Source organism: Eulemur rufifrons, chromosome 2 (genome assembly GCF_041146395.1).
Source record: "Eulemur rufifrons isolate Redbay chromosome 2, OSU_ERuf_1, whole genome shotgun sequence".
Lineage (NCBI taxonomy): Eukaryota > Metazoa > Chordata > Mammalia > Primates > Lemuridae > Eulemur > Eulemur rufifrons.
The window spans coordinates 55,000,871-55,027,788 of record NC_090984.1 but is presented as its reverse complement, the minus strand read 5'-3'; the positions used below and the strand labels follow the sequence as shown (position 1 = coordinate 55,027,788).

Genomic DNA, 26,918 nt, shown 5'->3' with positions numbered 1-26,918 from the left:
AGGAGAATACTGATCAATAGGTTATTGCCATGGTACATTAATGAAAAATGTGCAATCTAGGAAAATGATTTGCACACACACAAAAATATATGTCCCAGGAGATTGTTATTTGCTATATTCTGTTTAGGTGTATCATAGGTTTTCCATAAACATACTTTGCATAACTCCAGAGAGGAGTTATTAGTAATATGTATTCATTATATCTCATCCAAATCCATCTCCCTCAAGGGTGGTCTTCTAATTCCCTTAAATGAATTCCATTCACATTCACATAGTCTATATTCGAAGGAGAAAAAGCTATGGTAAGCAGTAGAAATCTGCTTTCTATTACACTTAAGTAGATGTGTTAGCAACATATCATTTTGATTAATGCCCACAAAGAATGCAAAAGTTCTACTGTTCAGAATCCTCCATCTATGTAATTCATTAGTAATAGCCAAGTCATCAGAAAAATGATCAGAATGGTAAACACACTTGGCCCTCAAACAACATGGGTTTGCACAATGTGGGTCTACTTATATGGATTTTTTTTTAAAGAAATGTATTAGAAAATTTGGAGGAGATTTGTGAACAATTTGAAAAAACTTGCAGATGAACCACATAGCCTAGAAATACTGAAAAAATGAAGAAAAAGTTAGGTGTGTCAAGAATGTTAAAATATATGTAAATACTAGTCTATTTTATCATTTACTACCATGAAATATACACAAATCTATTATAAAAAGTTAAAATATATCAAAATTAACACACATATATATACTTACAGACTGTAAATGGTGCCATTCACAGTCGAGAGAAATGTAAACAAAGATGCAGCATTAAATCATAACTGCATAAAATTAACTGTAGTACATAGTGTACTACTGCAATAATTTCATAGTTATCTCCTGTTGCTATTGTGGTGAACTCAAGTGTTGCTAGTATCTGTTCAAAATGTCATGTGATGCTAATTGTGTGATGTTAATCATCTCCGCTTGAGCAGTTTGTCTCTCCAATAAAATTGCGTATTACAGTAAAAACATGATCTCTCACAGTTCTCGTGTATTCACATTGTTTAGTGCAATACTATAAACCTTGAATAACACCATGAGACCCATACATAGTGCCACTAGTGATACTGGAAGTGTTCCCAAGAAGCAGAGAAAAGTTATGACATAAGAAAAAGTTGAATTGCTTGATATATACTGTGGATTGAGGTCTGCAGCTGAGGTTGCCTTCCATTTCAGACAAATGATTCATCTTATAAACAGATGACATAAACGTACGCTATTGATAAATACATTACAGTACCATAAAAGTTATTTTCTCTTTCATATGATTTTCTCAGTAACATTTTCTTTTGTCTGCCTTTCTTTTTTATAAGTATATAGTATATAATACATATAACATATAAAATGTATTAATTGGCTGTTTATGTTATTGGTCAACAGTAGTCTATTAGTAAAGTTATCGGGGAGTCAAAAGTAATAAACTGTGCAGGGGGTTGGTTGTCCTAACCCCTCCATTGTTCAAGGGACAAATGTATAGTCTATATACCAAGAAAAGAGTGGTAACTGTAGTGAACTATCCCTATATTGAGTCATCAAGTGACACTCCATCATTTTGTTCCAAATTATTCAGGTGGAATCATTAGGTAGAGCGTACATCACCAATTTCCCTTCTTTGCAGAAAACAGATCCAGAGTGTGCTCTCATCATCAGTTAAGGATGGCATCAGATCTGAGAGAAATACCTAAGAGTACTATTCTCTAGGTCTGAGGCTCTGGCTTGGAGGTCACATGATTGCATCCTTCCACCAAACTGTAATTCACTTACAAGTGCCTTTCCATCTCCTGTGATTCCCCTCGTTTCCATTTATTACCTGTTTTAATCCATACCCTTTCCCTATGAGTGGGCTTTCTGGCTCAATAGATGTATTTCAAACCTACAGGACCAGTAAACACAACAGCCCTGTTAACACTTTTCCTTGGCAGATATTATAACATTTGACAGATAAAGAATCACAGGACACTTGGCTTTGTGTTTACAGATAGTCCTTAACTTGTCTATACTGGGTGAAGTTATACATACTCCTAAAGGCCTCTAAGTATACGTATTGTCAAATTCAATGGTATTGATATTGTATTTTGTGCAGTGATAATACTTTTCTTTGGTACACACAACTTTAAACTCGGGGACCACCAGATCAGGCAAAACAAAAAAAAAAAAGATTTTGCAAAATGGGGAAGAGATACAGTTGTGTACTTGCATCATCCCCATCACCTCATTCCTACCTCTCAATTCTAGAAACTTTACGAGTAGAGTCCTGGCATTTCTTCCTTTCATAATCAATGTTAGTACAAAAATCACTTAACTGATTAAGCTAACCCTTAAACCTATATTGTTTTGTTAGTGATCAATTTAGTTACCTTGCAAACAAATTGTTCGAAAAGCAGAAGGTTGACCAGTGATGAGTAAAAGTGGTCTCATGCTTTTTCTCTATCATCTCTCTCCCTTTTTCTCTCCGTCCCTCTCTATCTCTCTCTCTCTCTAGCAACCAGATACATACTGCTAAAAGCATTCCAAGGATAATAACTTGTCCCCTCTAGTATATGCCATCAGAGATTTTTTGTGTGTTTTTGCCATGAGGTCTGTAATTAATATGTTCATAAAAAGATTATGCAAGTTGTTCTTTCTTTCCAGGGAGCATACCCCAGTTACTGAAAATAATGGATTGCAGACCTGCTACTTGGTTTTTTTTGTTTCCAGAAATTATGGGATTTTCTAATAACATCTCCTGCTTCCTTGAGAATTAAGATTTTTCATTATAGAAGAAAGAAGGCAGAGATGGAATACAGAACTATTATCACCCTTATATAATCCTGAATTTGATTTTAAAATATCATGAACTCATAGGTTATTAGATATACATACATAAAAATAAATTTATAACATTTTATGCTTAAAAGAAATCAGGGCTTCTTAAAGAAAAAAAGATGTTCTAGGTCTGGAACAGAAACTGTGTAAGATGACCCCACATGTTCATAGCAGCATTATTTGTAATAGTGCTAAAACAGGAAACTACCTATGTGTCATTGATGAAAAAATGGACAATTAAATTGTGGCATATTCCTACAGTGGAGTGCTATACTACCACAAAAATGAACACACTATTGCTTCATTAAATGATATGGACGAATCTCATAAACATATTGAACCAAAGAAGCCAGATGCAATAAAGCAGGGGTTCCCAACCTATGGTGAGTTGTATAATTATTTCATTATATATTATAATGTAATAATAATACAAATACAGTGCACAATAAATATAATACGCTTGAATCATCCTGAAACCATCCCCCCATTCTCTGGTCCGTGGACAAACTATCTTCCATGAAAATGGTCCCTGGTGCTAAAAAGGTTGGGGAGTGCTGCAATAGAGAATATATTCTATGATTGCACTTACATAGAATTCAAAACCAGAAAAAAACTAATCTATGGTTTTAGATGTCAAGAGAGCTGTTACCTTTGGGAGAGTAAGTATTGACTAGGAGGATGTTCTACATGCTCTGTATCTTGATTTGAGTGCTGATTACAATAGGTATGTTCACTTTATAAAAATTCATCAAGTTATACACTTAGGATTTGTAAATTTTTTTTATATTTGTTATACTTCAATAAAAGGTTTCTTAAAAACAAAACATGAGGTAGAAATACATTTATTAACATGGAAAAATATCTCCAAGATATAATGCTGAGAAAAAGAGGCAAGTTGCAGATCAATATAGAGTAAGATACATTTATGTAACAATAAAAACCCATAAAACAATCATATTATTTCTATATGTACATATACACATACAAAAAAGTCATCCTGAAAGATGATCAGTTATAACTTATGTGCATATCTCTGGAAAGGGAGTGGTTGGCAGAAACACATAGAATCTTTTCATTATCTATGAAAATTTAACATTATATAATAATGTTTTCATGTAATATACAATAAAAAACAAATATTTCTAAAAGGTCAGATTGTTCTTAAGTCCAATGAGAAACGGCATTTTTAAATAAATGTAAAAACCAGTAGAAAGCCCTTTAAATACTAAGCTGTTAATGTGAAAATTTAATAAGTTTACTGATACCTGCAAGACATCAAGGTTATGTAACATAATTATCAAAAATATATTTTTATACATCCATGTAGAACTGACCCTTTTTTAAGACAATCCCATAGAAAAATGGGCCACAAAATTTTATTGACCCCTCTCCCCCATAGAAAGGTCTTGTTGTCCTATTTTTTGCTTAAATCCTTTTCTGACAATTCTAAATGCGAGGAAAAAAAGCTTGGAAAACCAAATTGCATCATTTATACATTTCTATCTCTTTAGAAGGACTGTGCCACTCAATAAACTTTTCTTTAATACTGTTCTCAAGGATAACTTCCATCTTTGCACACTGATAGGTAATGAGTAGAAAACATGTGCTGTAAGTGTTAAAATTACACCCACACTTGTTATTGAGATCTGAGGACAACTTAGCTCAGTTTTATGCTTTACCCACAGTTAATTCCCCATCTCTAACCCTTATAGAGAGGCACACACTCAAATGAAAGGACACACAGTAACAGTTATATACTATTACAAAGGTGGCAATAAGGTCAAATTTCTGGCTCTGTCTTTCCAATAAGGCAGGTCTTTCTGGGTCCTAATCCAGTCCTTTATCTGGTAGTAAAAGGGATGGTATTTGTACTTTGCGGTGAGGGGTCATGTGAACTTCATTACAGAACTATGTAATCTCAGAAAATCCAAAAGAGAATAAGAGACAGAGTGAAAGCAAGAGAACATACTCTGTCTAGATTGACATAGTAACTCAAATATAACTATATTTAATGACAAATATATCTATAATGAGAACTTTAATAAGACTGCTCAGTAATCTTTTCTCAGACATGAGAACATATTATAATACCATCTCAATCTTTCTTCTTTTAACAGCTAAAGATATCAACTACAGGTTCTCTAAATAAAGCTTTCAACTAAAGACAGCACCTCAACCTCAACAGGAACGGAATAGCTTGGTATTTACCGAGGAGAAAGGTATGGATCTACATTCTTTCTCTTTCTTTTAATACTGTTTAAAATGTGAATTTATCTGTAAAGTCTTCCACAGCTTGAGACCTCATTATTTCAGAGATCAGCAAGGTAAACACTCTCAAATGAGGTACATGATTTAGGCTTTGGGAACCCTGAGGCACCAGGGCATTTTCTGTAATAGGTTCATGAAATAAATGTAATCATGAAATAAATATAAACCCTATGATTTCTTGAAAATGAATATAATTATAAAAATTCAAAACAAATTAAATGTGCTCATATGTAATATCCATATTTGAATCAGATCATCACCTGCCTGCTGTGTCTATGCTAACTGATCCAATAACATTCTCTCAAACATGATTTTCTCACCATCCCCGACAAAAACCCACTACCCGATTTATTTTTTGATAATAAACAAAATCAATTATTCTATTTTAGCATTATTCAAAATAAATTTAATAACAGGAAAATATGTTTTATGACAAATACAGATTTTAAAACTCTTTAAAAAAAAAACTAGAAAAAAATCTGTATTTCCTGTTTCTGAGAAACTTGAATCCCAAATCCTATAAAAATAACTTAACTTGAACAACCATAATACAATATCAGTTTTAGAGCCAGTTATATGTTCAAAAAAAAAAAAGCTCACTATTAATAACTTTGGCAAATGTTCAAAAGCCCATTTTAAAACTTCCCCTTCTTTACACCAGATACTTAATTTTTTCAGCCTGGTATGCCACATTTTTATATTCTAAATCATTCTTTTTTCATTGTAACTTTTTGTTAGTAAACTGAGATTATCTACATGGTAACAGACAGCTACCTTAAAAGTCTGGCTACATACCAAAAGCTGCTACTTTGATGATCATTGCTTGAATGTTAGATGATATCATCTCTCGAAGTAAATCTTCCTGGTTTCTCTGCCAAAGGTAAGCTAAAGGCTGGAGATCAAGCCTTTTACACCTACAAAATAAAAAGAAAAAAAATCAGATGATATCGTCATGTTCCACACTTGGATAAATAGCAATTACTTTGATTTTAAACATAATGCTTCTTTCAAGGATTTTAGCATTTAAAATGCTTTAAAATAGATGCTTTGCATAATGAAGTTTATATATACAACATAAACATATTTAACATACATGGGCTATGTATAAACTGATAAAAAATGAATTCTCCAGGCACACTAGAAATATTAATTTTAGTAATACACTAAGTTTAGAAATCTATGTAAACAGCTTACACATGCCAGTGAATGATTATTCTCATTTTTAAAACTTCTGTGAGTATCAAAATTATGAAGCATATGCAAAAAAAGTAAGTGATTTATCCTAACAAAATAATCATATATTGATTAAATTTATAATAACTGTGGTTCTATGAACTATTCTTATCTAACTTTGAAATTTTTTTAAAGAATTTGTCTCTGAGTAAAAAAATACTGAGAACAAAAAGTACAATTTATTGAGCACCTAATATTCTGCAGGCATTGTACCAGATACTTTACAGTATTGGTACAGTAGAAAGAATATAAGTTTTGGAGTCAAGACAAATCTGGGTTTGAAATCTCGTTCTGTACTCTAGCTACATGGCTTTCACAAGTTAAATAAACTCTAAGTCCATGTCTTTAGTTTCTTAGTTCATAAATAGGGGCAAAAATATTTCCTTTCAAAGTTCTTGAGAAGATTAAAAGATTATAAAATGAAGTTATCCTTTACTCTTCTTTTCTTCCAATCTACCACAATACAGAATTGTGATCATTCCTCACCAATACCACTGCTAACAATCTGGTCTGAGCCACCATTATCTCTCATGTCAATATCCTAATTTCTTTCTATGCTTCCACTCTTTCCCTTTTAAATCCATTTTCAATACAGTAGCCAGTGTGATTCTTTGAAAACATAAAATGGATCGAGGCATTCCTCTGCTCAAAGCCCTCCAGTGGCTTCCCATCACTCCAGGTGAAAATCCTTGCAATAGACCCTGATTACTTCTCATGCCTCACCTCCGACTACTCTTCCCCTCACACTTCATCCACCACCCCTCACTTGCTCACTCTTGCCTGTTACACTAGCTGTGCTCCCTACTTTTCTTCATGTCTTTCCTTAAATGTTACTTTCTCAATTAAAGGTAATGTAGATAAAGAATGGAAAAAAATATCTGGATAAAATAGATATTCAATACATAGCAGGCAAAGTCAGTCAAGTGACTTGCTCAGTCACACAAGTGGCTGAGATAATATATCAAACCAAGAATATAGGTCTAAAATCCATTATTCCCAGTGTCCCCTATCATCCCTACTATTTGTAAAGTTGCCTGGCTGACCTTTCAGGCCTACACTGATTTCTCTCTCTTTCTCAGAGAATCCAATACTTATTAAACGTTCTACGTGTTTGCTCATTTACTCATATGTGGCCTTTAAAAAAAAAATCACTATTTTTTTCTTATACATATACCCTGTTTCAAAGAAACCAAAACCTTCCTCATGGCAGAGACTGCTTTATGTAATTTTCCTTTTTAAAATGTCTCAGAGCATCTAAGGCAGAGCTGAGGCAGTTAATAAATATAAAAATAATAAAATTTAAATTACCCTTGTAATGCAAACATTACAGTTCTTGCTGTCCTCTCACCTCTCATTAATGCTTACTAATCAAACTAGCCTCTCTCTTTTTTAGCCAAGATTTCTTTTTTATTGAAAAAAATTTATTCCCTCCTGTCCTTATTACAAAATTCTTGGTTGTTGCTTTAAAATTCACAATCTTTTAATTATTTTTAGACTTCAAACTTTTTGACCTATTTAAATGTTTTAACAGTTTAAAATATCACGACTCAAATAAACTTCCTCTGTAAATCACTGATGCATTTGACCTTGTGACATTTATTAAACAATTTTTATCTTGAAAATATAATGATGGAACACAAACTACATATTGGGGATAGCCTAATGCAAAAGTAAGTTTGGAGACCAATGAACTTCTAGTAACAACACTTTAAAAATTTCAAGGATAAAATTATTGCAGATATGCCTTGTGATATAAAATCTGGTCATATTAAACCATGTGTTGAAGTATACCTAAGACGGCGTTTTGAGAAAGTCTTGCTTCTACCCAATGTATGCCATGGGCCCTTCTTCCATGTATATAGAATGAGGCAGCCTTCTAATCAGGAGCACATTTGCATTTGGTTTTTTAACTTTCATAAATAGATGTCAGCCCTATCCCCAGTATGGCTATCCATTAAACCATGTGGGTTTGAACTTACTAAAAAACACTAATTTGGAAACTAAATAATTCTCAAAGAATATGACCTAAAACTTGATAAGAATGATATCATCACTAACATATGGCTTAAGGGATATGCAATCCATCTTCATCTGTAGATCAAAAGTAAACAAGTAGAATGTAAGGAAAATTTCCTCAAAATACACATGCTTGACCTCCTCCTCTACTTCCACCACCACCATCCATTGTTTAGAGATTCTCACCTCCAAAATGTGAGATCATTATATTTCTTTTCACTTTCCTATGCTTTGTCCTGCTTTCCCTTTATTCATTTTTAAAATTATGTATTTTTTTAACTGCCTTAAATCCACCATGGAATTAGAGAGAAAATAAATAAAATAAAAATATAACTTAGGTTTTCAAATCTATTAATATGCAGGTTCTTAATGAGATAGTCAGAATAAATGTTTCTTTATGAAGAATATAAAACTATTACATAAATTCAGCCCTTATCTTACTTTCATTGATCCCTTTGACTGGCAAAATCACTTATTTCCAGATTATGTTGTATTCAAGAAAAATACTCTATATTTTCTTTCCATAATCCATATTTTTTTTACTAATATAATTATGCCTAAAATCTATACAATATAGAGTTTTTATCCAAATAAAAATGAAAAATAAATTCATTCAGGTGGTCAACATTAAATAATCAATATTATCACTTAATTAATCTTATGATTTTATAATAGATCAATAAAATTGACTATTTTGGTATTTGTAGCTAAATGTTTTACTAGTGTTACATCCCTTAGGGGAGTGAGGAGGTTATGGATGGCAGGGAGCAACAATCTAAATATTCCTTGAAAGTTGAATGGCTTTATATATAAGTATTTCAGTCACAGGAATATTTCTGGCCAAGAACTGAATTCTATGAACCAAAGAGAAAGAGATTCCCTAAGCATTTTTTCCTTTAAAATATTATAGCATTCCTTCTACTAGCTCCTGATTTTTATTATGAAACATGATGAGTTAAAAGAGATTAAAAGTGTGTACTAAATCAAATTGAAGATAATATTTCTCACTAAAAATCTTTGTCTGAACTCTTTATTATAAATTAATTATTTTTCCTTATAGTAAGTTAAGAGTTTTCTCATGTGTGACAAGGACAGAAAACAGTAAAAGTGTAACTTTAATTACTTAGGTAAATACATACATTTAGTTCCATAGGGCATGTAGAGTACATAACTATTTATGATTTGAAATTATTTATTTTTTACTAATACAGATTCTTAAAATATATATGCTTTAAAAATTAACAAATTATTAAATGTTATCTTACACATTTTCTACTCGAACACGCTGATAGTCAGAAAGTATAGCACCTACTGATATCCCCTCTACTTCTTCTTTTTCCTGAAAATAAAGAAAAAATATAACTTTAAAAATTAATAAACATGACTCTGGATCATGCTCTGGAAATTATAAATGAACTGTGTCTCATCTAGGAAACCATCCTGAAGCAGCATAAATACAATCCACATTCAAGAAAAAAATACATATTTAAATCATCTTCTCAGCTGCAGGAAAAATAATTATTCTTTTACTTAAAATTTAAGTAACTATAGACTCCTTTTCTTGGGGAAAGCAAAGGCTTAGGCAGCACTTCCAAAATGTTTCACACTTAACATATTTTTAAAGACTCACTGATGATGTTGAACGAAAACTTTTGAGAAATTTCTATTTAAGAACAATATTTTTCCAGATTGAGTAACTTTTTTTTAAATTAAGCAATGGCATAAATAGATAAGAGGACATGATAATAATCTTAGAAAGAGATGACTGAGGTAGGAGCATTCAGAAAGCATAGATGGTAGAGGCATTGCCTGAATAACAGTATAACACAGTAGATAAAGAATTCTGTGATGGGAAGAAAGCAATGAATTATTATCAACATAGTTACAACTGAGAACACCCAGCGGTATATCCAGCATAGTCCCACAGGAACAAGGACTAGCCTGTCCAGCATACTCATTAATGAGCTGGAGGAGAACGTAAATTCAAGTATGATCAAGTTTGCAGATGATACAAAGCTAGGATGGATTAAAAAGAAAAGAAAAGAAGATTAATCAAGTACATGGATGAATATGGACAACTTGGGGATTTGAAAGGACAGGTCCAAGATGAGATTTAATGTAAAGAAGTATATGATAATACACTTAGGGAAGAATAATACACAATACAGGTATAAACAAGGGAACTGTTATCTAGAAAACAGATATGAAGAAAGTGACTAGGGGATGATTACTAATAACAAACTGAATAGAAATTCTCTGAATAGGCACAAAAGAAAATCCATCCCAGCATATGGATGTAGTGAAGAAACCACTTCAGAGAGGTGACTTCATTAGTAATACTCTGGTCTTACCAAACTTGGAAACCTATAAAGAAAAACAATAGTGTTTCACATAAAACAAAAGTAATATTCAAGACATACTGAAATAACCATGTGTGCCCTAAAAGGATGCCATAATAAATAAACAAAATGCACAACAGGAATTTTTCATGTCTTTGGAGATGAAGTCAATTTAAAATTTCCCCTCTGAAATGATAGAGAAATATCTGCCCAAACAACCCCAAAATAAAATATTTCTATCAGATAAGGTTTCAGGAAAAGAACTATTTCCTTTACTTTCCTATTTCAGCAACTTTGTGAGAACATTTGCTTATAACCTTTCTCTAACCTTCCTAGTCATTTTCTTTTCATAAAAGTCATTGTATTCATTAGAAAAAGTCATGGCATAGTGTTCCTCATTAAATGCAAATAATCGCATAGATCACAGAGTAGTGAATAATGTTATCAAAAGATCAAATTTTTAGCTATACTCCTACACCATACAGTTGTTTATATAAAGTTCTGCTATATGAAAATATGAAGTACTGAATGTTATTAATATATACATGTATGGGTGTGTGTGTTTACATGAGTGTGTTTCCTTATAGATCATGGAAACAAAGATCAGAGCCACTGCTGTTTTTCTTCTTAAACTAAGTCAAACCACTGTTAAAATAATAATTGCACTTATTATCCATTTACCATGCACTAATGTGTTATGATTCTCATTTAATGCTGACCATAACCCTGAAACAATTTTCTTCTTGTTATACATGCATTCTTTGGAATTCTCTTCTACTCTCATTTTATTTTTTACTTGATAACACCTAACTAATCAGCTCTAGAATCACATATCCAGCTAAATTCTGACTGTTTCACATTAAGCCCGTATGTAGATCATTAGGGGTATTTGTTCAATAATCATAATTACTACTACCCATTAGAAATCTAGCCCTATTACCTAATAGCTCTGTGATTTTGAATGTTACTGAAATTCTCTTGTGTCTCAGTTTCCTCATCTGTAAAGTGAGGATGATAATAATAGTTCTTGTTTCCCAGGGTTATTATACTCAGATGAAGATTGAGTAAAATAATCCAGGTAAATAGCACAGTATCCAGCACCTAGTAAGCATTCAGTAAATATTTTCTTCTTTGTTTTTATTATAATCTTCTTTATTGATCTTCTATAACTACTTGTCTTTCTAGTTCTACTAATACTGACTACTACTATAGCTGTTCCTCAGTATCTGTGGAAGACTGGTTCCAGGACACCCCCCCTCCAACCAAAATCCGAGGATCCTCAAGTCCTTTATATAAAATGGCATAGTATTTGTAAATAATCTATATATATCCTGCCACATACTTTAAACCATCTCTAGATTACTTATAAAACCTAATATAATGTAAATGCTACATAAGCAGTTGTTATACTATATTATTGGTTTTCTTATTTGCATTTTTAATTGTATTGTTAATATTCTTTTTCCCAAATATTTTCAATCCGTGTTGGTTGAATCCACAGATGTGGAACCCATGGATATTGAGGGCTACTAATATTAGATGAAAGCCTAACTCATTCATTTGACAGATAAAGCTTTTAATTCCTGGGGTTTACAACTCTCCTTCCTCATTATCACTTCTTGATACTAGCCAGCCTACTAACCCTTAACTCTCTGTATAGTTGCAACAAACTTTTCCAGGAGAGTGAGTCCTTAATAATACCGGAATAAGTAAGACTTCTGTTGATTCCTTAATTGTTCTGAACATAACTACAAACTTCGAAAAAAGGCAAAACAGACCTTTTTAAGATAAAGATCTATCATATAGTCAACCTGCTCTGTAAAAAAAAAACATAGCTACGTTCAGGCCCTGACCTTTGACCTGTATCAACCTGGGGGGAAAGTCAGCAAATTAATAATAGTGGAAAAATGACAGCAATGGAAGTATCAGCAGAGAAAACAACAGAATGGCTACTAGAATAAAATATCATACTGAGGCAGCATAAAGATTTAGCCAAATAAATTCATTTATGCCGTAACTGAAATAAAAATGAATATGCTACAGAAAATCATTAATATAGACTCTGGGACCTAGAAGTATGGCCAGATTCGAACGAACTTCCCATGATCCAATTCTATGCCCACTAAACAAGCTTCAGACTATAATTTAGGTTGCCTTGTTACTTTCCATCCCAAAATGTTTATACTAGGCCATCAATACATGCTCTCTCACCTGTTTAATACAAGTACTCTACATTGTAAATTAAAAAATTTGCATTCTGGCTTATACATTTAGTCTTAAATCAGTTTGGTTTGTTAGTCTATAATAGAAATACTGATAACTTATAGGGATGCTGTCAAAATCAAGTCTCTAGCTTGAAGAGCTAAACAACAGTACTCACCAAAGTAATATTATCAAACCTAATCAGCCATATAACCTCCCAATGATAATGCTAATTGCTATGTCATCATTCTTTAATTGTTTCACTAAATATTAAAACATACAACTAAAAATGCTTTCTATGTCCATACTGTGTACTAGGGTCATAAAGAAGATTACATGTTTATTGTTGAGAAGTTCAGGTACCAAAATTAAGTAATAAAGAAAGTGATATGAGGTATCTTACCATCCCAGTTAAGATGGCTATTTATCAAAAAATAACAAAGCTAGATGGGGTGCAGAGAAAAAGGAATTGTTATACACTGTTGGTGATAATGTAAACAGCCACTCTAGAGAATAGTATGGAGGTTCCTCAAAAACTACAAATAGAACTACCATATGATCCAGCAATCCCATTACTGGGCATTTATACAAAAGAAAGGAAATCAGCATGTCAAAGAGTCATCTGTAGCCCCATGTTTATTGCAGCACTATTCACAGTACCCAAGATATATAATCAACCTAGGTGTTCAACAACAGATGAATGGATAAATAAAATGTGGCATATATATTAATATACAATGGAATACTATTCAGTCATAAAAAGGAATCAAGTCCTGTCATTCATGGCAACATGGTTGGAACTGGAAGACATTATTTTAAGCGAAATAAGCCAGAACAGAAAATTAAACACTGCATGTTCTCCCTCATATGTAGAAGCTAAAAAATGTTTATCTCATAGAAGTAAAAAAGTAGAATAAAGGACATTAGAGGCACAGAAGGGTACGGGGAAGGGAGAATAGAGAGAGATTTGTTAAAGGACACAAAATTACAGCTACTGGAAGAATAAATTCTAGTATCACACACCACTGTAGGATGATTATAGTTAACAATAACATATAGTTCCAAATAGCCAGAAGGAGAATATTGAATGTTCCCAATACAAAGAAATGATAAATGTTTGAGATGATGGGTATACTAATTAATCTGATCACTATATATTTATCAAAAACATCACTTTGTACTCCATAAACATGTATAATCATTATATGTCAATTTTTTTAAAAAAGAATTAAAAAAAAGAAAGTCACATAAAAATAAAAGCTAGGCAAAGTTCCACAGAGGAACTGGGCCAATCTTCAAGGACATACTTGATTTTGTTAAGAAGGAAAAGAAAGGAGGTGGGGTATAATTCAGAGTTAAGAATACAGGCCAAGACAACAAAATAAAATGCTTGGCATATTAAGGGATGGTCAGCAATGTGAAGTAGCTGGAGTCAAAAGCACACATCAAGAAATGGAAGGAAAATAAGTTGAGATCAGATTGTTCAGAAACATAGCCCATGTCCTGAAGGCAATCAAGAGCCCATCCCTGTTTTTAAAAACCAACTCCATAAAGGTACAATTTATGTATGATAAACTGCATCTATTTAAAGTGCATAATTCAATGAGTTTTGAATTGACATCAGTGAAACTAGTACCACAATCAAGATACAAACTAGTTTGATTACTCCCAAAAGACTCCTGTGTCCCTTTGCAGCCGAATCCTCCCTTCACCCCGGCTTCAGGTAACTATTAATACTAATTTGCTGTATGTCATTATACATTATTATTCATTTTCTTAATTGTCATATGAATACTATCATGCACTATATATCTTTTTGTTTCTAGCTTCTTTAACTCAGTATAATGATCTTGAAATTCATCCAGATTGTATATCCACAGTTCATTCCTTTTTATTCGTTTTTGTCCATTGTATAGATATACCACATTTTATTTATCCATTTACCTGTTAAAGGATATTTGGGTTGTTTCCAGTTTGGGATTCTTGTAAATAAAGCTACTGTGAACTTACCTGTATGTCTTTGCATGAATATGTTTTCATTTCTCTTGGGTCACACAGGATTTTAAGAAGTGAGATATGATCATATTTACATGTAGAAGATAATTTTTGTGACAGTGTGAAGGACAGACTAGAGAGTATAGAAAGAGAAGAAGGGGCTTGGTCTGAAAGTATTGAAGAATGCAGATAATAGGACAAATTCCAAAAACAAGTTAGGGGCAAAATAATAGGACATGGGAACAATTTGTTTGCTAGGTATCTGCCTTAGTGTGGCTCAGACTGCCATAACAAAATACCATAGACTAGCTGGCTTAAACAATAGGAATTTATTTTCTCATAGTTATGGAGGCTAGAAGTCTACGTTCAAGGTGCCAGCATGGTCAGATTCTCTTGAGGGCTCTCTTCCTGCCTTGTAAAGTGCTGCCTTCTTGCTGCGTCTGTGAGGGTCCCACCTTTATGACCTCAATCTAAACCTAATTATCTCCCAAAGGATCCATCTCCAAATATCATCATATTGGAGCTTAGGGCTTCAATATATGAATTAGGGAGCACAATTAATTCATAGCACTATTCAAAATAGATAAGACTATTAGGTAATTAAACACAACTCTGGTACTCAAGAGAGTATAGACAAATATGTGGGTATTGTCAGTACATACTTGAAGCCATAGGAACAAACAAGAGCCTCAAGAGACAGGATACAGAGTGACCCATGTAAGGAGAGGGAGGTGATGGAGACTTCCATGAAGACATTGGAAAAGAGTGGCCATACTGACAGGAGAAACAACCCAGATACAGGAATGGTGTGTGTATAAATAGAGAATTTTGATGAAAAGGGAAGGATAAAGTAATAATATTACCAAGCATCCAGTATGTACCAAGATTTAAACTAGGCACTTTGTATATCTTATCTCAGTTATTCCTCATAACAATCCAAAATGCTGTTAAACTGACTTTCTATGTGAAAAAAACAAGGTAATTAACCCATTCAAGTTGACATAGGTGGTAATATGAATACCTAGCCTTTAAATCAAGGACTATCTGCCAACCATGCCTGTGCTCTTCTTATCTACATAGTACCAGATGCTGTAGAAAGTTCAACAAAATTACTGTATTTTACAATTAGGATGTTGATTATGATGATGCAGAGAAAGTTGCAGTCATGCTTGACAGAAGAAAAAATAAACATTTGAACGGAAGACACATACATTGCTAAATTCTTCAAAAAATAAATTTTAATCCTCAGAAAAATAAATATGATTAATCAATCAATAAATATCTATTACTAAATTCAACACAATTTGGAGAGTTTAATACACATTAAATTATATTCTTGTCATCGAGATGACCAAAAGCTAATCAAGTAGTTAAGACTGAAGGGGAAGAAAATAAAAATTAAAAATAATAATGTTAGTAACAGAGAAGTTAGAAACAAAGACTGGACCCTAAATAGGCTGGCACATTGCTAAACCACAGGGGCTCTCAGAAGCAAGTGGAAACTATTTAGCTTAGGCCATTATCACCACAAATGATGGATGTGTAAGTTCAACTCAGGAAATAAAGTCAGCAATAGCATCACTGAGTACTAGAAACAGCAGTGCATAATGTCATTAAACATTTATATTAGTTACTACTCTCAACAATGCCCCGAGTTAGATTATCATTATCTTCCTCGTTTTGTAAATAAGGGACATTAAGAGATTCTTACAAAGTCAGCTATGACCAAATTAGAAAAGCAGACATCACAAGCCCATTTGTTGCTTAGATCACTTCCCCCTCCTGCCCCATCTTTGTCAATGTGAAACACACCTGCAAGACTGCTGGAAAGCTATAGGCAGCTATCTGACCTACGTCGACAATTATCACCATAAAGAGGGCACTTTCTAAAGTAAACACATACAAATTGGTAAAAACATAGTTTCATTATTACTATTTCCATACCTACCTCTAGGCAAAAGGACACTTATGCCAAGAATTTATTCAGAAAGAGGCAATATATATCAACACAATGTTTAAGAAACCAAGCAAGGGCTGAATACAGACGATCGATTATGATTCTTAGAATACATTTTTAATTGTTAATGTGGAAGAAAAGCCACAGCAATCTCTTAAAGTTTTTCAGCTGATGCTAGGAAGGATTATATAACAAACAGTTGATTTTTTCAAAACTGGGAGTGTCTGCATGCAAGTACAAATACAAATATTTATATATTTATATGTGTATAAATATATATGTGCATGTACATGTATAAATAAAGTTCAGCCTTTGGTCTTTTACAGAAAATGAAAGAAATTCTTAGTTCTGGTGAGTTTTGTTTTGTTTTATATTTTATTTTTAAGAAAGACAGACCAAGCCTTCTGGAAGAATACATGGCACACTACTAACAGTGATGACTTACCCTGGAGGGTGGGATTGGGTAGAGAATGAGAGGAAAGGGTAGTGATTTCCACTTTTTACTTTATATGCCCTTATGTTTCTTGAAACTTTTTACCAAGAATATGTAGTTAGAAATTTCTAAAAATTTACGTTGAAAAAGGAAAAAAAGGAATAATGCCCTTTAAAGAAACATTCAGCTCTACATAGAAGGAAAGCTATATTTCTCCCCTAAAATTTCAGCATTTGAATATCCTAGGTAAAACACTTCGAATTCTAAATTAAGTTACAGATTCAAAACAAAACTCCTGATTTACACACATATACTCATCCCACACAGAGATCCTTCCATATTGCTCCTCATCTTAGGAAATGGCACTACATAGACATTGTTATTCAGGCCACAAATCTTAGAGTCATCCATGATTTCTCTTTTCATTATGACCAATCAAGCAGTAGTTCTACTAGCTTCACCTTCCAAAAATATCCAGAATCCAATTACTTCATAGCACCTTTACCATTTACCACTATAGTCCTAACAACCATCACCTATTAACTGTTATAAAAGTTACCTAGCTGGCTTCCCTAAGTCCATTCTTTCTCACTACAATGTGTCTCACAGAGAAGCCAGAGTAGTCTCTACAAATATAAACCAGAATATGTAGATTCTCCCATTAAAAATCCTCCAGTGGCTTCTCATCCTCCTACTTAAGAGTAAAATCCAAGCTCCTTGTGGATAGTCCACAAACAACTTTATAGCCTAGACTCTGCCAACCTCTCTGGCATTACCACCTACCACCACACTCCTGGTTCACTCCACTAATCCACGCTGGAGTGCACATTGTTGTTCCTCAAACACCCAAGCTTGTTTCTGTCTCAGAGTCTCATTGGGTTTATCTTCCCTGTTTCTGCAACACACCTCTCCTAGAATGTATGTGGCTCATTCTCTCACTTCTTTCAGGTCTCTGCTCAAATATCTCATAGAGGACTTCTCTGACTTCTTTTTCTTATATAGCCCTCTTACACCTTCACTGTCACTCTCTATTTCCTTGCTCTGATTTTATTTTCTTCATAACAATACTTAACTACATCAAATATTTACTTTTTTAATGTCTGCCTTCATCTCTATGACAGTAGAGAAGGGTCCTGTTCTCATAGTATCCTCGGCTCTAGAAACGTTCCTTGGACAATATTTGATAAATATCAATAATTGAATAAAATTGACTATGTACAATTATAGTATTTCTTTTTTTTTTTTTGAGACAGAGTCTTCCCTCTGTCACCTGGGCTAGAGTGCTGTGGCGTCAGCCTAGCTCACAGCAACCTCAAACTCCTGGGCTCAAGCAATCCTCCTGCCTCAGCCTCCTGAGTAGCTGAGACTACAGGCATGTGCCACCACACCTGCCTAATTTTTCTATTTATAGTAGAGACGGGGTTTCACTCTTGCTCAGGCTGGTCTTTAACTCCTGACCTCAAGCGATTCTCTTGCCTTGGCCTTCCAGAGTGCTAGGATTACAGGCGTGAGCTACTTACCATATCCAGTCAATTATAGTATTTCTATACTTCAACAATCACTCCAAAACAAAACTAAGGCAATAAGTAAAAATAAAAATACCATTTTGTAACATACATGACAAAGGGTTAACATCTTTGTCTTTCAAATCAATAAGGGACAAGTCAATACACCAATAGTAAAAATGGGAAAAGGATGTTAATAGGCAATTTTTAAAAGAATAAATAAAAATAACTAATTGTAACTTTAGAAAAACAAAGGAAACACAAGCTAATTTTAGATACTTTTTGTCAAACAAATATCTCTGTGTATGTTTGTGTATATAAAATTTGATTAACCCTCAAACTTGATGAGGGTATGGAAAATTGCATAATCTCAGATACCACTGATGTGGCTATTACCAGTGCATCCTTTCTGAAAAACATTTTTGCAATATGTATCATGAATCTTTATTATGTTTAATCTCTTAGGCTCAACAATTTCAAATTTGTATCCAGAAACTTAGTCTATAAAAAATTGTAAATGTGCACAACAGTTGATGTATAAGGATATTCATCATATTTATATTTTGCATATAATTGAAACAAAAATTAGAAAATCCTAAAATTCCAAATAATAGAAGAATTTAAAAGAGAAAAAACAAAGTAGGCATTAAAAACCATATTTTTAAAGGGTATGTACTATAAGGAATTATTTATAAGTTTAAGAGAAAAAAAATGTACAGAGTATATACTAAAATATACGGATATTTTTTGAAATATCCATAGGCAAAAAAAGAGGACCAGAAGTAGACAAAATTATAATAATGCTTATTTCTGAATAGAGTTATTTCATTTTTGCTATTTTATTTCTAACTTTTTACTTTCTCTAATGTTTTTACAACACGTGTATTACTTTCTTAATCAGGGGAAAAGTTATTAAAATACATCTATGGATATATGTATTCATCTCAGCCCATGTTCTAGTAAATTGTCAAACAAAATTATTCTTATATTTATCAAACAATAACTTAAAAAGTCCTATGGTGTGACAGGTCCTATAACAGGAAGGGTAAAACACATTTGAAAATAGCATAGTTGATATCCTTAAAAAATTAAAATCCAGTGGTGAGGGATGCAGGGAAATGGATGTAAAAAAATAAGTAAAATATGTGACATAAGTCTATAAACAGTATAATAGAGGGAGGGAACTCTTGCCCGGAAGATGACATTAGGAAATACCTATTAAAAAAAAAAAATTGCCCCAAATACTACATAATCAGAAATGTTGACCCTTTGTCTTTTTAGACTATAAGAAAATAGATGCATAATAGCTAACAGCTTCTACAACTATCTTCCTACATCCTCCTTAATATAGCCTTTATATACAAAACACAATATATATTTTTCAAATAAATAATCTGGCTCTAAAAGGAAATATAAATAATTTATCTGCCAACAAATCTACACAATCGTAATTGGTGATCTCCATTTGGTAGCTGATTGTGTGGTTGAATCTTCCATATTAAGCAACCAATTATTAAGAGGGGCCCAATATGCCATTAGTACTATTCTAATCACCAAAAGAAGAATAAACATGGACATGTCCATAGAGCTTATAACCCAGTCCTAGAGACTTACTAACGACTACTCTCAAAACCAGTGGACTAAAGTATCAGGAACATACATATACACACAGATAGAAAATGGACTCCTACACACTACTATAAAGTGTACCTGATGATGTATTCTCATTCATAGGCAAAGCTCCATCACATTGCAGCTAAAAGGCACCCAATACAGAGATTGAGATGATGAAAGCATTCAGCCATAGGGCAACAGTGATAATTAGGGTTTAAAGGTAGAAGTCTAGACCTACATTAGACTCTGTTCATTCAATATTCACTTGTCTCAAAACTGAAAGGTTGGCTCACAAAGCCAAAAAGATAACTGAAAACAAGCTGTCCCTCTTTTTAACAAATGAAAACTAGGCCTACTTCTTCCAAAGATGAGAAGATACGCAGCTTACATTTATCAAGGATATTATTTTCTTTGAAAAATGTCTCTGTTACCAGTATTATTCTGTTAATGCATTCCTTCCTGTCGAGGAAAAAAAAAAAACGATCTGCTGATTTTAAAGTGTTTTTCACCTAAAAGGCATTCTAACATTTTTAATATGAGCCATTCATTAAAGAAGCACACTTGCATTATAGCTCTGAGTGGCAATATTTGGACTTCTGGCAAAATGACATTATAAAATAAGAAACATTTATGAACGCCAATGATGTTCTAGGGCCTGGATAACTAAACAAGAAATTTATATGGCCAGTAAAGCATTAGATGCTTTTCCCTTAAACTTTAAATTCTTCACTTTGGTAGAATTACACAAGTCCAGACTAATAAAAATAACCAGAGGAATGAGTGCTATTTTATATAAAATAATTCTGAAAATGACCCTTAGAATTTGCAAGCAATACATTCAGGCATTTGACTAAAAATTTTGCTTTACTTGTTAAAAAAGCTTTTGTTTTTCTTAACATCATCAATATAAGAAATTCTAAAATGGGAAATGATCACCATCTGGAGTTCTCCCATTAAACAGTGAGCAGATGACAGAGTATTAGGTCACTAATTTGTAGCATTATTATCTCTCATTGTGGGCTTTCAAATTAAATGGGGGAAAAATTGTTAAGGCTGAAAATTAAATGACAAAGAAATTGCAGAAGATTATAATAATTTGTCAGTTATTTCCATTTAATACTAACAATGTATTATTTTACTTTTGAGTCTCCATCTTAGTCGCAACAGTATGAAGTCATCCCAGACCAAATTCAACCTACACATGAAACTAAACAGAAGTCTAGAACTATAGTTGTTTTTTTTTTCCTTGAGTTTCTGAAGACATTCTTCTTGCTAAAAAAAAAAAAAAAAAAAAAATAAGGTGGCACTTTGAGGTCTTCTGTGAAATGCTTTAATAATAGCAACAAAAACAAACACAGGATTAAATTGTTCAATCCTTGTTAGGAGAATAAAGCAACATGCAAGAAGTATTCATTTCTAAGCAGCCCAGTTTGGTGGCAAGTGTTTAATCTGTTTAGAAGCTGTTTCTGAACTCACTTTCTAAGCTGCTAAGGAAATGTCCTTTGATTAGGTTGAGAAGATAACTTTTAAAATGTAACTTATATAAACAGGGTTATAATGTTTTAAAACCTACACTTAAACTAGTACTACCAAGAACAAATAATTTATACAAAATTCTGTTTGCAATAATAGGATCACATTGAAATGTACAGATATGCATTGCTTAATGGTGATACGTTCCAAGAAATGTATCATTAGGTGATTTCATCATTGTGTGAACTTCATAGAATATACTTACACAAACCTAGATGGTATAGCCTACTACACACCTAGGCCATATGGTATAGCCTATTGCTCCTAGGCTATAAACCCACACACAGCATGTTACAATACTGAATACTGTAGGCAACTGTAAAACAACGATAAGTATTTGTGTATTTAAACATACCTAAACATAAAAACGGCACTGTAAAAATTCAGCCTAAAAGATAAAAAATGGTATACCAAGATAGGGCATTTATCATGAATGGAGCTTACGGGACTGGAAGTTGCTCTGGGTGAGTCAGTGAGTGAGTGGTGAGTGAATGTGAAGGCCTAGGACGTTACTGTATTACTACTGTAGACTTTATAAACACTGGACACCTAGGCTACACTAAATTCATAAAAAAAATTTATTCTTCAATAATAAATTAACCTCAGCTTACTGTAATTTTTTTTACTTTATAAACTTTTAAATTTTTCTAACTTTTTGACTCTTTTGTAATAACCCTTAGCTTAAAACACAAACATATTGTACAGCTATATAAAATTATTTTTATTTATACCCTTATTCTATAAGCTTTTTCTATTTTTAAATTTTTTAATTTATTTTAATTTTAAAACTTTTTTGTTAATAACAAAGATACAAACACACACATTAGCCTAGGCACACATAGGGTCAAGATCATCAATATAACTATCATCCACCCCCCCCCCCATCTTATCCCACTGGAAGGTCTTTAGGGGCAATAACAGTCTTGGATCTGTCATCTCCTATGATAACAATGCCTTCTTCTGGAATAGCTTCTAAAGGATCTGCTTGAGGCTGTTTTACAGTTAACTTTCTTTTTTTCTTTTTTCTTTTTTTAAAATAAGTAGGCGTACACTCTAAAATAAAGACAAAAAGTTACAGTAGTAGGTTTGTTTAGCATCACCACAAACATGTGAGTAATGTGTTATGCTAGGACAGTAAGATGGCCAAGATGTTACTAGGCAATGGGATTTTTCAGTTCCATTATAATCTTATTGGACCACCGTTATAAATGTGGTCCATCATTGACCCAAACACCATTAAGCAGTACATGACTATCTATATAAATATCACTCATATTTCATAAAACTCAATTCCATGAATAATTTTTCATTGGCTATGAGGAAGGCTATTATTCAAACTTTACCTTGCTTCAACATTTACTCACCTAACCTGAATTTATCAGGAAACTAACTGCAAAGCACTGTGCTTATCACTTTACACTGTACAGTACCTCATTTGATCACCCTAACAATCCTTTAAGAGAGCTTTTATTATCTTCATTTTACAGATGAGGAAACTGAGGTCGAGAAAGGATACACAACTTACCCAAGGTCACTCAGTTATAAATGAAAGAGGCAGAATCAAAAGCCAAGTAAAAGTCTGTGCTCAGAACTATCACTGAGCTAACTATCCACCTTAAGTGAACCACAGACTGTCTCAGCCCCGGCCTCACAGTGCTTCCTCAATGCTCTTAAGCTAAGTGTCTTACCTGCTCAAAACCCTTCAATAGTCACATCTCACTCAAAATACGACAGGTTCCTCATTACCTCTATATCCTCATCTCTCTCTTTCACTCCACTATAGGAGCAAGGAAGGACTTGCTTGAGGTGGGGTCAAGACTCATGAAGAACCAGACATGTCTTAAGGGACCAAATCTGTTACCCCAGTAGACAGGATTATCAGAGGTTGTGGGGCAAGTAACAGAAAATGCAAAAGAGAAAAAAGAAAACTAGTAAGAATGGAGGAAAGGTCAAGGCTGGTGAAAGGGTGCAAGTTAGCAGAAGATAAGAATAAAAGGTGGGGCAGGAACTACAGCATGAATAGCATTATATATTAATACCATACTTCACAGGCCATACTAAATAATTTAATTATATTCTGACAAAGAAGGAAGAAAGGAAGGAAAGAAAGGAAGATTTACTGAGATACTTTTAAGCATGATAACATCATCATTTGATTTGCTTTTGTTATTGTGGTAAAATACACATTTATCATTTTAAGCATTTTTAAGTGTACAGTTCAGTGGCATTAAGTACATCAATAGTGTGGTGCAACTGGATTTACATTTTTAGAAGATTACATAGGAGTACTGATCAGAAGAGTCTAAAGTTAAAAGCAAAATAACTACTTAGGAGAACCCTAAAGATATCTAAGAAAAAAATGATAAAGGCCTAAACCAAGGCAGTGGTTATGATAATAAGGAGAAGGCATACATTTATAAGGAATAATCAATAGATTTTGGTGCTATATGGCTGAGGAAGGAAACCAGAATACTCTCAAGTGTTTAGCTTGGTCACCTGATAGAGAGCAATATCACTGATTTAGTAAGAAATACAGATTTGGGGAAGAAGAGATGAGTACCATTTTGGACACTGAGTCTTACATGCCTTTAGGTCATTCAATGCGAAGTGCCCCATAGGCAACTGAGTATGGAGCTCAAAAAACAGTGTAATGAAGTGATATAAATGTGTATACAGTGGTAGCTGAAGCCATGAGAAGAGATAAAACAGTGAGGAAGTATAGACTGAAAGAAGAGGGTAAAGAATGAATTACTGAGGAACCACAACATTTACAAAGTGGGTAAAAAAAGAAGAGTCTTAAAAGAAAACTAAGGACAGAGAGAAAGATGAAAAACCAGGAGGAAAGGCTATCACAGAAGTCAAAGTCAAAAAGGTTTTAGAAAGGAGGGAGAGTCTAAAGTGCCAAGTATCACAAAAAGGTCAAGGAAGGGAAAGACTAAAGATGAAAAAAGAATAAAAAGTGTTCATTGAATTTGATTGTTACCTTGACAAGAGAAGTTTCAATAAGTCGGCATTGATGAGAACTAAATTTAAACAGGATAAGAGAATGGGAGATAAGAAAGAAAATAAATATAAGTAAATATTTCAAAAATTTGTTATAAGGAGAGATGTGCAATTGCTAGAAGAGAACGTAGGATCAAGAGGAAACGTATCATATTTCTTACTAAGTCAAAATTAAGTAATATGATTTAAACAAGTTCACAAAACATGTTGGCAGTACCACTATGGAAAGAATCTTATATGCCATTGCCCAGTTCAGTCTTATTTTTACTAACATACAGAAACATTATTCAGTTCAAGAATAACAAAACCATGAGAAAATGTATCTAACTTCATAGTCTGTAAAAGTGAACTCCAAAAAACAAAACAAAACAAAACAAAAACTTTTATCTTTAATTATAAACATTAACTGTACTCTCTCTCTCAGAAGAAAAACATATTTAAAAGTTTATAACTTTTCTTAAAAACATCTCCAAAATTAAATTTATCCTAATTACTATAGAAGATATAATTTATGGTAAAAGAAATACATGATCTTAAAATGTGATCCAGAAGAATCTAATAAAGTGAATTATTAAAAGAAGAAGAAGAAGAAGAAGAAAAACAGGGAAATACGAGACTTGAGTTAAAAGGCTTAGCTTTACAACATACCCAATAACAAAATCTTATACAAATCTCTTAAGTCTCATCAGCTCAGTTTCCTCATAAAATACAGATAATATCTAGTTCGCAGGGTTGTGTGAGGCAACTAATGTAACATATGTGAAAGTGCTAGAATAATTATAAAGAGTAATACAAATATTATTTATTTCCTCTTCATTCCCTTCATTTTAATCTCCTTCATTCCCTCATTTCTCTATTTTTTTCACTAGCATTACCCGGGTTCAAAATGTACAAGTAACATCAGACTCTCTTCACTCTGAGTGCTTATCTGATACCAGACAGACATTGGCATTACAAAGACTCCCCATATCCAGTCACTAAATAGTGCAAATTAAGCATTTCACTGTGGTACTCCTAACTCACCTCTCCCTAGAATAATATTAATGGAGCCATCACAGTTCTCTCCACCTTTAATTTCTTCTCCTTCCAGTTCATACAACTAATAGATTTATCTTCCTAACATCTATCCCTCCATACTTCCCTACCTGACAAATATGTTTTTCTCTCTAATCTACCAATATTTTCATAAATCCTTTTTATAGGTATGTACTATTAGACTGAATATATTTATTTCCTATTTCCATGCCTTTGTTCTTACTCTTCTTGCCCTTTGAAATTTTCTACCCATTTTCTGCCCTCAATTTCCACCTATTGCAATCAAACTCATTTTTCACAACCCATGAAGCCACACCTAACCCCACTGATCAAAAGTAATCTCTTCCTCCTTTAAACCCTACCATTTACATCTCTTACTCTGCACATTTTTGAGGCGCTGTACATGTTATTTTATCTATGTGTTCTATTAAATCCTGTTAGCATCTACATAACACTCAGCATAGTGCCTTATATTCAATCATCAAAAAAGTGCCTGAGAAGAATTCAGTCATTTGTACCCATCCTATTATATAATAATAAATGTAAAGGGATGGCCATTTATTTTATTATCTACCAATACTAAAGTTGTACTTTAGCTGTGGTGCATTATAATCATGCCTGTGAATCACGACTGTACTCCAGCCTAGGCAACATTGTGAGGCCCTATATCTAAAACAAAAATAAAGATAAAAATAAAATAAAGTTGTATTTTATAAGTTTAGCACTTCAGTAACTATATTAGTAAGGGTCCAACAAGAAAAATAGAAAACACTCTAAGAACTTGAAAGTACAGGGAATTGATTACATAGGTGACAGAAATGAGAAGCCAAATAAATCATAGTGAGGGAACCCAGGAATCAGCAACAGCAAAAGGCAGTTACTATCCCTAGGCTGCAGGGACAAAGAGAGGAGTTCACCAGAGCCCAGGAC

General features: G+C 33.1%; 1 protein-coding gene across 1 annotated transcript in view; it reads right to left on the bottom strand.

The window, feature by feature from the left end:
* DPH6 (diphthamine biosynthesis 6) overlaps nt 1-26,918 on the bottom strand; it is a 170,375-nt gene that overhangs the window by 69,815 nt on the left and 73,642 nt on the right. Inside the window, exons 4-5 of the mRNA XM_069461940.1 lie at nt 9,638-9,711; nt 5,919-6,037 (exon numbers count right to left, since the gene is read on the bottom strand). Of these exons, the coding sequence (XP_069318041.1) occupies nt 5,919-6,037; nt 9,638-9,711 (193 nt within the window). The remainder of the gene's footprint in view (nt 1-5,918; nt 6,038-9,637; nt 9,712-26,918) is intronic.